The sequence below is a fragment of the Haliotis rufescens genome, unplaced genomic scaffold, assembly GCF_023055435.1.
Source record: "Haliotis rufescens isolate VD_foot unplaced genomic scaffold, xgHalRufe1.0.p SCAF_78, whole genome shotgun sequence".
Classification (NCBI taxonomy): domain Eukaryota; kingdom Metazoa; phylum Mollusca; class Gastropoda; order Lepetellida; family Haliotidae; genus Haliotis; species Haliotis rufescens.
The window spans coordinates 941,429-954,571 of record NW_025964370.1 but is presented as its reverse complement, the minus strand read 5'-3'; the positions used below and the strand labels follow the sequence as shown (position 1 = coordinate 954,571).

The following is a 13,143-nucleotide window of genomic DNA, read 5'->3' as shown; positions in this document are numbered from 1 at the left end:
TGGACTTGGACGACATTGATGTGGGTGACATTGGACTTGGATGACATTGATGTGGGTGACATTGGACTTGGATGACATTGATGTGGGTGACATTGGACTTGGATGACATTGATGTGGGTGACACTGGACTTGGATGACATTGATGTGGGTGACATTGGACTTGGATGACATTGATGTGGGTGACATTGGACTTGGATGACATTGATGTGGGTGACATTGGACTTGGATGACATTGATGTGGGTGACATTGGACTTGGATGACATTGATGTGGGTGACATTGGACTTGGATGACATTGATGTGGGTGACATTGGACTTGGATGACATTGATGTGGGTGACATTGGACTTGGACGACATTGATGTGGGTGACATTGATGTGGGTGACATTGATGTGGGTGACATTGGACTTGGATGACATTGATGTGGGTGACACTGGACTTGGATGACATTGATGTGGGTGACATTGGACTTGGATGACATTGATGTGGGTGACATTGGACTTGGATGATATTGATGTGGGTGACATTGGACTTGGATGACATTGATGTGGGTGACATTGATGTGGGTGACATTGGACTTAGATGACATTGATGTGTGTGACATTGGACTTGGATGACATTGATGTGTGTGACATTGGACTTAGATGACATTGATGTGGGTGACATTGGACTTGGATGACATTGATGTGGGTGACATTGGACTTGGATGACATTGATGTGGGTGACATTGGACTTGGATGACATTGATGTGGGTGACATTGGACTTGGACGACATTGATGTGGGTGACATTGGACTTGGATGACATTGATGTGGGTGACACTGGACTTGGATGACATTGATGTGGGTGACATTGGACTTCGATGACATTGATGTGGGTGACATTAGACTTGGATGACATTGATGTGGGTGACAAAGATATGTCCACATTACTGTGATATTGTGTATTCTTGGATGTATGTTAAGGATGTGTCCACATGACTGTGATATGGTTTATTGAAGGATTGCTGTGATGCCAAATCATTTTTACCCCGTTATTTGTACTATTGCTGGAATAACTATTGAACCTCAACTAGTGTCAGTATTCTGAATAAAGCTGAATATATCATACATCACTTCTTGACTTTGTGTGCTGGTGACGAGGTGTCTCACTCTGAGGTTAAGGGCTGAATGAGACTCAACCCAAACAAGAACTGGAATTTGTACTTTACTACTTCGTGGTGGGGGCAATAAAACATTTGTTATACATCACTTTTTGTTGTTCACCATAAGTGATGTAGCACCAGTACCAGAGACCATGAGACCATCACACAGAAGTCCACAAGTTATACCATACAGACACTTCAAATGAGAGTCCACAAGTTATAACATACAGACCCATCACACAGAAGTCCACAAGTTATAACATACAGACACTTCACACAGAAGTCCACGAGTTATAACATACAGACCCATCACACAGAAGTCCACAAGTTATAACATACAGACCCATCACACAGAAGTCCACAAGTTATAACATACAGACACTTCACACAGAAGTCCACAAGTTATAACATACAGACACTTCACACAAGAGTCCACAAGTTATAACATACAGACACTTTAAATAAGAGTCCACAAGATATAACATACAGACCCATCACACAGAAGTCCACAAGTTATAACATACAGACATTTCACATGAAAGTCCACGTGTTATAATGTAAAGACACTTCACACAAGAGTCCAGGAGTTATAATGTAAAGACACTTCACACAATAGTCCAGGAGTAATAATGTAAAGACACTTCACACAATAGTCCAGGAGTTATAATGTAAAGACACTTCACACAAGAGTCCAGGAGTTATAATGTAAAGACACTTCACACAAGAGTCCAGGAGTTATAATGTAAAGACACTTCACACAAGAGTCCAGGAGTTATAATGTAAAGACACTTCACACAAGAGTCCAGGAGTAATAATGTAAAGACACTTCACACAATAGTCCAGGAGTTATAATGTAAAGACACTTCACACAATAGTCCAGGAGTTATAATGTAAAGACACTTCTAACAAGAGTCCAGGAGTAATAATGTAAAGACACTTCACACAATAGTCCAGGAGTTATAATGTAAAGACACTTCACACAAGAGTCCAGTATTTATAATGTAAAGACACTTCACACAAGAGTCCAGGAGTTATAATGTAAAGACACTTCACACACGAGTCCACAAGTTATAACATACAGACACTTCACACAGAAGTCCACAAGTTATAACATACAGACACTTTAAATGAGAGTCCACAAGATATAACATACAGACCCATCACACAGAAGTCCACAAGTTATAACATACAGACCCATCACACAGAAGTCCACAAGTTATAACATACAGACCCATCACACAGAAGTCCACAAGTTATAACATACAGACACTTCACACAGAAGTCCACAAGTTATAACATACAGACACTTCACACAGCAGTCCACATGTTATAATGTAAAGACACTTCACACAAGAGTCCAGGAGTAATAATGTAAAGACACTTCACACAATAGTCCAGGAGTTATAATGTAAAGACACTTCACACAAGAGTCCAGGGGTTATAATGTAAAGACACTTCACACAAGAGTCCAGGAGTTATAATGGAAAGACACTTCACACAAGAGTCCAGGAGTTATAATGTAAAGACACTTCACACAAGAGTCCAGGAGTTATAATGTAAAGACACTTCACACACGAGTCCAGGAGTTATAATGTAAAGACACTTCACACAAGAGTCCAGGAGTTATAATGTAAAGACACTTCACACACGAGTCCAGGGGTTATAATGTAAAGACACTTCACACACGAGTCCAGGAGTTATAATGTAAAGACACTTCACACAAGAGTCCAGGAGTTATAATGTAAAGACACTTCACACACGAGTCCACAAGTTATAACATACAGACACTTCACACAGAAGTCCACAAGTTATAACATACAGACCCATCACACAGCAGTCCACGTGTTATAATGTAAAGACACTTCACACAGCAGTCCACGTGTTATAATGTAAAGACACTTCACACAAGAGTCCAGGAGTTATAATGTAAAGACACTTCACACAATAGTCCAGGAGTTATAATGTAAAGACACTTCACACAATAGTCCAGGAGTTATAATGTAAAGACACTTCACACATAAGTCCACATGTTATAACGTAAAGACACTTCACACATAAGTCCACATGTTATAACGTAAAGACACTTCACACAAGAGTCCAGGAGTTATAATGTAAAGACACTTCACACAAGAGTCCAGGAGTTATAATGTAAAGACACTTCACACACGAGTCCAGGGGTTATAATGTAAAGACACTTCACACACGCGTCCAGGAGTTATAATGTAAAGACACTTCACACAAGAGTCCAGGAGTTATAATGTAAAGACACTTCACACACGAGTCCACAAGTTATAACATACAGACACTTCACACAGAAGTCCACAAGTTATAACATACAGACCCATCACACAGAAGTCCACAAGTTATAACATACAGACCCATCACACAGAAGTCCACAAGTTATAACATACAGACACTTCACACAGCAGTCCACGTGTTATAATGTAAAGACACTTCACACAGCAGTCCACGTGTTATAATGTAAAGACACTTCACACAAGAGTCCAGGAGTTATAATGTAAAGACACTTCACACAAGAGTCCAGGAGTTATAATGTAAAGACACTTCACACAAGAGTCCAGGAGTAATAATGTAAAGACACTTCACACAATAGTCCAGGAGTTATAATGTAAAGACACTTCACACAATAGTCCAGGAGTTATAATGTAAAGACACTTCACACAATAGTCCAGGAGTTATAATGTAAAGACACTTCACACAGAAGTCCACATGTTATAACGTAAAGACCCTTCACACAAGAGTCCAGGAGTTATAATGTAAAGACACTTCACACAAGAGTCCAGGAGTTATAATGTAAAGACACTTCACACAAGAGTCCAGGAGTTATAATGTAAAGACACTTCACACAAGAGTCCAGGAGTTATAATGTAAAGACACTTCACACAAGAGTCCAGGAGTTATAATGTAAAGACACTTCACACACGAGTCCAGGAGTTATAATGTAAAGACACTTCACACAAGAGTCCAGGAGTGATAATGTAAAGACACTTCACACACGAGTCCAGGGGTTATAATGTAAAGACACTTCACACACGAGTCCAGGAGTTATAATGTAAAGACACTTCACACACGAGTCCAGGGGTTATAATGTAAAGACACTTCACACAAGAGTCCAGGAGTTACAATGTAAAGACACTTCACACAAGAGTCCAGGAGTTATAATGTAAAGACACTTCAAACAAGAGTCCAGGAGTTATAATGTAAAGACACTTCACACAAGAGTCCAGGAGTTATAATGTAAAGACACTTCACACAAGAGTCCAGGAGTTATAATGTAAAGACACTTCACACACGAGTCCAGGAGTTATAATGTAAAGACACTTCACACAAAGAGTCCAGGAGTTATAATATAAAGACACTTCACACACGAGTCCAGGAGCTGCTGTAATTAAGTGACAGTGCAGTGTTTACCAGATCCAATGTTTACTTGGTTGAGACAAGAGCAAAGAAACACTGATATTTCAAATACTTTATTCTTGCTTTTCCTTGAAAAAGTATACACATCAAAAAGAGACCTTAAATATGAGGGAAACATCTGAGTTGTATGATCACAAAATAATTGTATTCTTTGAAACATAATTCTTGTTAGTCTTATAAATGATACATGTATCTCCAACAAAAAAAAGTTGTTCACCTTCGAAAAAAAGGCAGATATTTAGTCATGTTAGTATTCAGTAATATTCATGAAAAAAGTTTGACTTAAATGGATTGACAAATTACATTACTTTACAACACACACAAAATACGGAAATACTCGGAGGTAAGTTTGAACAGTGGAGGGCAAAGATCTTTAGCTCTCAACTCCCACCCAGACCAGGGATTGGCTACCATAAGTTAATTGTATCTGTACATGGTTAGTAAAACATCAATAAAACCCTTATGGCTATAAAAAGTTGGGGGTTACCCTGCAAAGTAAAACAGATGATTTGTGTACCTGTGTCCCAACTACTGGGTGCACGGAGGTGTCATCATGGTCCCTGGCACCAGAAACAGAGGCAGGTACATGTTGACTTTAAAAGAACCCTAACCCTGACCCAACCCTAACCCTAACCATGAGTTAAAAAGAAAAGAAACAATCAAAATATCTCCCAAAACATAACACCTTGCACAATAGATGACACGGAGTGATGCTTTGTTGAGTGTGATCTTATGCCTTCTGAGATCAGAACTCATGTTAGCACCTGTCTCAGAGTGAGTGAGCGAGTGAGTTGGGTTTAACGCCGCTTTTAACAGTATTCCAGTTATATCACGGGGTGTCAACTTAATGTGGGAGGAAAGCCCGAAGTGATGCAGGTCTCAGACGTTTACCACTTCAGTGAAACCCACGAGCACGGTAATGGTCCTGACAAACCAAGAAACATAATCGGGGCGAACCGGGATTGGAACCCACAATCATAGGTTTCTGGCGTGCCCAAGGGATGCAACTCTGCACAATGAATCGCGGTGCCTGGGACAACTGGGGCACCCGTGCCCCCGCGACTGTCTCCGAAGTAAATGAGATACAAATAGATCGTCTAGAGGTTGACTGTAAACTTTTTTATGATCCTGTGGTACATGTCCACCGTGACATATGACCAGATACCTGTTGTCTGTACAAAATTTAGTTTACAAATCTAAAAGGTCCTACCAGCATGCATCATCCAGGAAACGAGCAGGACACGTGGGACAGACAGACAGACAGACCGGCCACTATGTGGTTTCTGTTGGAGTAGAGACAGACAACATACAACAATCACCTTTCAGGCTGAGTTCACATTGATTGGCTATGATCCACGAGCACCTATAAGTATGTCCTACAAGCAGCGAGACATGATACAACCCAGGGTGTTGGACATAGGGAGCCTTGTCGTGTGATATCAGTTACAATGACCACATGGTCTCCGTGAATAAATGTCTGTGAAACACACTTCTTATCATGATCATGGCCAACATCATGCAATAAATACAGGCTGTCAGCTCGACATGGACACGAACTATTCATCACAGTTTAGATGTACATGAACAATTACATCACAGTTTAGATGTACATGAACAATTACATCACAGTTTAGATGTACATGAACAATTACATCACAGTTTAGATGTACATGAACAATTACATCACAGTTTAGATATGAACAAATACAGATTAGATGTACATGAAGAGTTTTAGTTTGCCTTGGTCCATCTTGAGGGCAATATTGTCGATACGTAGAAGCTTCACATTCTGTGAATCGCCAGCATTAAACACCCGGTAAATCTGATACAGCTCTTTCTGAGCATGTGCGAAGTTGACCTCCCGGGAAGAAATGTCGAAGTGTTTCTTCTCATCCTTCAGCGTGCTCTTCACCTCAATGTACACTGTTCGCGATTCAGAAGTATCTTCATCCAGGCAAGTTAGCTCAAAGTCATACGGCAATCCTGATTCTTCTGTTTCATTCACCCAGTGGACATCCACAATGTCCTTGTTCAGCGCCATCTGTTGGAGAAGGTAGTGTCTGACCAGAGTCTCCCCCCAACGGCCGATGGCAGACATGTCCGGCCGGTCCTCCTCCATGACGAGGGCGTCCGGCATCTCGAGGTCATCGCCCGGCACCAGCTCTTCGTACACCAACTCACTGGCGGACTCGCTCCACATCGGGTCACCGGCTGGTAACAGGAAACAACAGGATCAAACAATGGGGACTGAGCAGTGGGGACAGATTAGTGGAGACAGATTAGTGGCGACAGATTAGTGGGGACAGATTAGTGGAGACTGGGCAGTGGAGACAGATTAGTGGAGACAGATTAGTGGGGACAGATTAGTGGAGACAGATTAGTGGAGACTGGGCAGTGGAGACAGATTAGTGGAGACAGATTAGTGGGGACAGATTAGTGGAGACTGGGCAGTGGGGACAGATTAGTGGAGACTGGGCATTTGAGACAGATTAGTGGAGACAGATTAGTGAGGACAGATTAGTGGGGACAGATTAGTGGAGACAGATTAATGGGGACAGATTAGTGGAGACAGATTAGTGGCGACAGATTAGTGGAGACAGATAAGGGGGGACAGATTAGTGGGGACAGATTAGTGGGGACTGGGCAGTGGGGACAGATAAGTAGGGACAGATTAGTGGGGACAGATTAGTGGGGACTGGGCAGTGAAGACAGATAAGTAGGGACAGATTAGTGGAGGCAAATTAGTGGAAACAGAAAAGTGGAGGCAGATTAGTGGCGACAGGGCAGTGGAGAGAGATTAGTGGGGACAAGGCAGTGGAGACAGATTAGTGGGGACAGATTAGTGGGGACTGGGCAGTGAAGACAGATTAGTGGAGACAGATTAGTGGGACTGGGCAGTGGTGACAGATTAGTGGAGACAGATTAGTGGGGACAGATTAGTGGAAATAGATTAGTGGGGACTGGGCAGTGAAGACAGATTAGTGGGGACTGGGCAGTGGAGAGAGATTAGTGGGGACTGGGCAGTGAAGACAGATTAGTGGAGACAGATTAGTGGGGACAGATTAGTGGGGACAGATTAGTGGAGACAGATTAGTGGGGACTGGGCAGTGAAGACAGATAAGTAGGGACAGATTAGTGGAGGCAAATAAGTGGAGACAGTGAGTGAGTGAGTGAGTTGGGTTTAACGCCGCTTTTAACACTATTACAGTTATATCAGGGCGTGTCAGCTTAATGTGGGAGGAAAGCCCGAAGTGATTCAGGTCTCAGACATTTACCACTTCGGTGAAACCCACGAGCACGGGTATGGTGCTGACCAACCTAGAAACATAATCGGGGCGAACCGGGATTCGAACCCACAATCATAGGTTTCTGGCGTGCCCAAGGGACGCAACTCTGCACAACGAATCACGGCGCCTTAGACGACTGGGCCACCCGTGCCCCCTAGTGGAAACAGAAAAGTGGAGGCAGATTAGTGGCGACAGGGCAGTGGAGAGAGATTAGTGGGGACAGGGCAGTGGAGACAGATTAGTGGAGACAGATTAGTGGGGACAGATTAGTGGGGACAGATTAGTGGAGACTGGGCAGTGAAGACAGATTAGTGGAGACAGATTAGTGGGACTGGGCAGTGGTGACAGATTAGTGGAGACAGATTAGTGGGGACAGATTAGTGGAAATAGATTAGTGGGGACTGGGCAGTGAAGACAGATTAGTGGGGACTGGGCAGTGGAGAGAGATTAGTGGGGACTGGGCAGTGGGGACAGATTAGTGGAGACAGAATAGTGGGGACAGATTAGTGGGGACAGGGCAGTGGAGACAGATTAGTGGGGACAGGGCAGTGGAGACAGAATAGTGGGGACAGATTAGTGGGGACAGATCAGTGGGGACAGGGCAGTGGAGACAGATTAGTGGGGACAGGGCAGTGGAGAAAGATTAGTGGGGACAGGGCAGTGGAGATAGAATAGTGGGGACAGATTAGTGGAGACAGATCAGTGGGGACAGGGCAGTGGAGACAGATTAGTGGGGACAGGGCAGTGGAGACAGATTAGTGGGGACAGGGCAGTGGAGACAGAATAGTGGGGACAGATTAGTGGGGACAGATCAGTGGGGACAGGGCAGTGGAGACAGATTAGTGGGGACAGGGCAGTGGAGACAGATTAGTGGGGACAGGGCAGTGGAGACAGAATAGTGGGGACAGATTAGTGGAGACAGATCAGTGGGGACAGGGCAGTTGAGACAGATTAGTGGGGACAGGGCAGTGGAGACAGGGCATTGGGGACAGATTAGTGGGGACAGGGCAGTGAAGACAGATTAGTGGGGACTGGGCAGTGGAGAGATTAGTGGGCACAGGGCAGTTGAGACAGATTAGTGGAGGCAGATTAGTGGGGACAGATTAGTGGGGACAGGGCAGTGGAGACAGATTAGTGGAGACAGAAAAGTGGGGACAGATTAGTGGAGACAGATTAGTGGAGACAGAATAGTGAGGACAGATTAGTGGAGACAGATTAGGGGGCACAGGGCAGTTGAGACAGATTAGTGGGGACAGATTAGTGGAGGCAGATTAGTGGGGACAGATTAGTGGAGGCAGATTAGTGGAGACAGATTAGTGGGGACAGGGCAGTGGAGACAGATTAGTGGAGACAGATTAGTGGAGACAGATTAGTGGGGACAGATTAGTGGAGACAGATTAGTGGGGACAGATTAATGGAGACAGATTAGTGGGGACAGGGCAGTGGAGACAGATTAGTGGAGACAGATTAGTGGAGACAGATTAGTGGAGACAGATTAGTGGGGACAGATTAGGGGGCACAGGGCAGTTGAGACAGATTAGTGGGGACAGATTAGTGGAGGCAGATTAGTGGGGACAGATTAGTGGAGGCAGATTAGTGGAGACAGATTAGTGGGGACAGGGCAGTGGAGACAGATTAGTGGAGACAGATTAGTGGAGACAGATTAGTGGAGACAGATTAGTGGGGACAGATTAGTGGAGACAGATTAGTGGGGACTGGGCAGTGGAGACAGATTAGTGAGGACAGATTAGTGGGGACAGGGCAGTGGAGACAGATTAGTGGAGACAGTTTAGTGGAGCCAGATTAGTGGAGCCAGATTAGTGGGGACAGATTAGTGGGGACAGGGCAGTGGAGACAGATTAGTGGAGACAGATTAGTGGGGACAGGGCAGTGGAGACAGATTAGTGAGGACAGATTATTGGAGACAGATTAGTGGAGACAGGGCAGTGGAGACAGATTAGTGGGGACAGATTAGTGGGGACAGGGCAGTGGAGACAGATTAGTGGAGCCAGATTAGTGGGGACAGGGCAGTGGAGACAGATTAGTGGAGACAGATTAATGGAGACAGATTAGTGGAGCCAGATTAGTTGGGACAGGGCAGTGGAGACAGATTAGTGGAGACAGATTAGTGGAGACAGGGCAGCGGAGCCAGATTAGTGGAGACAGATTAGTGGAGACAGACTAGTGGAGGCAGAATAGTGGAGACAGATTAGTGGGGACAGGGCAGTGAGGACAGATTAATGGAGACAGATTAGTGGGGACAGGGCAGTGGAGACAGATTAGTGGAGACAGATTAGTGGAGGCAGAATAGTGAAGACAGGGTAGTGGAGGCAGAATAATGGAGACAGATTAGTGGGGACAGGGCAGTGAGGACAGATTAATGGAGACAGATTAGTGGGGACAGGGCAGTGGAGACAGATTAGTGGAGACAGATTAGTGGAGACAGATTAGTGGAGGCAGAATAGTGAGGACAGGGTAGTGGAGGCAGAATAGTTGAGACAGATTAGTGGGGACAGGGCAGTGAGGACAGATGAGTGGAGACAGAATAGTTGGCTGCAAGAGTGGGGCGAGTACAGAGAGAACAGAACAGTGGAGACATGGAAACTATCCAACCTTCAGTGATCTATCACCTCTCAGACATTGACACACCAGTCAAAGCACTGAGGCCTTCCTTGAGGTTGACCAGGCTGGCCACACCCAGGAATCTGTTTCTGCCATTGTGCTGCTGAGGCCATAATACCCTCACAGATAGGTCACGTTCAGCAAGCTACCATCCAGGATGCCAAACAACCAAAGAAAAAAGCCAGTAAATTCCAACCTAAGGACCAATCTTACGTTTAAAGAAAACCGGTTTCTTTGGACTTGAAGCCACCTCACTCTCGCTGTGCTGATGTCGACGTTTGCTGCCTGGGGTTGTGTGCCCTTGGTCTGCACTGGGGGACTCGGAGGGTCTGCCTTGTGAGTCTGTAGCGGCCTCGCTGAGGCTGGTGTTGTGGGGACTGGGGACAGAGGAGACACATTGAAGCAATGATTCTACAACACCTGGTCAAAGAATAGAGACTTACAAACAGAACCATAACCCGATTACATTTCAGATATTAAATCAGAGATCTCATTACCATGGCAACCCCAAAATGACCCTCACCTTGTAGCCCCGACTGGAGATGGTCTCTTGGCCTCCATCGAGATCTCATGGTCCGACAGTTTGCGTTTCACTGACCCTGCTACAAGACAAATGATCTCATGTTAACCCTCATGTCACACACAGTTAACCCTCATGTCATACACTGTTAACCCTCATGTCATACACTGATTATCCTCATGTCATACACTGTTAACCCTCATGTAAAATACTGTTAACCCATATGTAATACACTGTTAACCTTCATGTCATACACTGTTAACCCTCATGTAATACAGTGTTAACCTTCATGTCATACACTGTTAACCCTCATGTCATACACTGTTAACCCTCATGTCATACATTGTTAACCCTCATTTCATACACTGTTAACCCTCATGTAATAGTGTTAACCTTCATGTCATACACTGTTAACCCTCACTGTTAACCCTCACTGTTAACCGTTACCCATACACTGTTAACCCTCATGTAATATACTGTTAACCCATATGTAATACACTGTTAACCCTCATGTCATATACTGTTAACCCTCATGTCATATACTGTTAACCCTCATGTCATACACTGTTAACCCTCCTGTCATATACTGTTAACCCTTATTTCATACACTGTTAACCCTCATGTAATACAGTGTTAACCTTAATGTCATACACTGTTAAACCTCATGTAATATACTGTTAACCCTCATGTCATACACTGTTAACCCTCATGTCATACACTGTTAACCCTCATGTCATACACTGTTAACCGTCATGTCATACACTGTTAACCCTCATGTAATACACTGTTAACCCTCATATAATATACTGTTAACCCATATGTCACACAGTTAACCCTCATGTAATACAGTGTTAACCTTCATGTCATACACTGTTAACCCTCATGTCATACCATGATTATCCTCATGTCATACACTGTTACCCATATGTAATACACTGTTAACCCTCATGTCATACACTGTTAACCCTCATTTCATACATTGTTAACCCTCATGTAATACAGTGTTAACCTTCATGTCATACACTGTTAACCCTCATGTCATACACTGATTATCCTCATGTCATACACTGTTAACCCATATGTAATACGCTGTTAACCCTCATGTCATACCCTGTTAACCCTCATGTCATACACTGTTAACCCTCATGTCATACACTGTTAACCCTCAACTAATATACTGTTAACCCATATGTAATACACAGTTAACCCTCATGTCATACACTGTTAACCCTCATGTCATACACTGATTATCCTCATGTCATACACTGTTAACCCATATGTAATACACTGTTAACCCATATGTAATACACTGTTAACCCTCATTTCATACACTGTTAACCCTCATGTAATACACTGTTAACCCTCATGTAATACAGTGTTAACCTTCATGTAATACAGTATTAACCTTCATGTCATACACTGTTAACCCTCATGTAATATACTGTTAACCCATATGTAATACACTGTTAACCCTCATGTCATACACTGTTAACCCTCATGTCATACACTGTTAACCCTCATGTAATACACTGTTAACCCTCATGTAATAGTGTTAACCTTCATGTAATATACTGTTAACCCATATGTAATACACTGTTAACCTTCATGTCATATACTGTTAACCCATATGTAATACACTGTTAACCTTCATGTCATACACTGTTAACCCTCATGTCATACACTGTTAACCCTCATGTCATACAGTTAACCCTCATGTCATACACTGTTAACCCTCATGTCATACAGTTAACCCTCATGTCATACACTGTTAACCTTTATGTAATACACTGTTAACCCTCATGTTATACAGTTAACTCATGTCAAACACTGTTAACAAACAACTTATTCAGTTGCCTGGTATGAAGAGCAGTAGCGACATGTCATGTTAGTAGTGCAGCTGGTCAGAGATGTGCCAGGAGAAGTACAAGTGATTAAATAATCAAGTGATCAGTGCTGAAGACAGGAAAACTGATATAAAGATGTGTAATTTCTGAGGGGCCTGTTCTGTCTGTAAGGAAAAAGAAAATGATTTCTTCCAAGCTTGGTTCATTGGCTTCACAATACATGGTGACAACCAAGGATCCCGACCAGTGGTTACAGCACAGGTACATACTTTACTTAATCCAATCGGTGG

The 13,143-nt window shown here is 43.5% G+C and overlaps 1 protein-coding gene across 8 annotated transcripts in view; it reads right to left on the bottom strand.

The window, feature by feature from the left end:
• Nucleotides 1-4,617: 4,617 nt before the first annotated feature.
• Nucleotides 4,618-13,143, bottom strand: part of LOC124119790 (protein NO VEIN-like) — an 87,323-nt gene continuing 78,797 nt past the window's right edge. For all 8 annotated transcript variants that reach the window (XM_046482424.2, XM_046482433.2, XM_046482428.2 and 5 more), the window contains 3 exons: nucleotides 11,013-11,091; nucleotides 10,703-10,866; nucleotides 4,618-6,791 (listed from right to left, as the gene is read on the bottom strand). In XM_046482424.2, coding sequence (XP_046338380.2) covers nucleotides 6,292-6,791; nucleotides 10,703-10,866; nucleotides 11,013-11,091 — 743 coding nt within the window. In that variant the 3' untranslated portion in view covers nucleotides 4,618-6,291. The remainder of the gene's footprint in view (nucleotides 6,792-10,702; nucleotides 10,867-11,012; nucleotides 11,092-13,143) is intronic.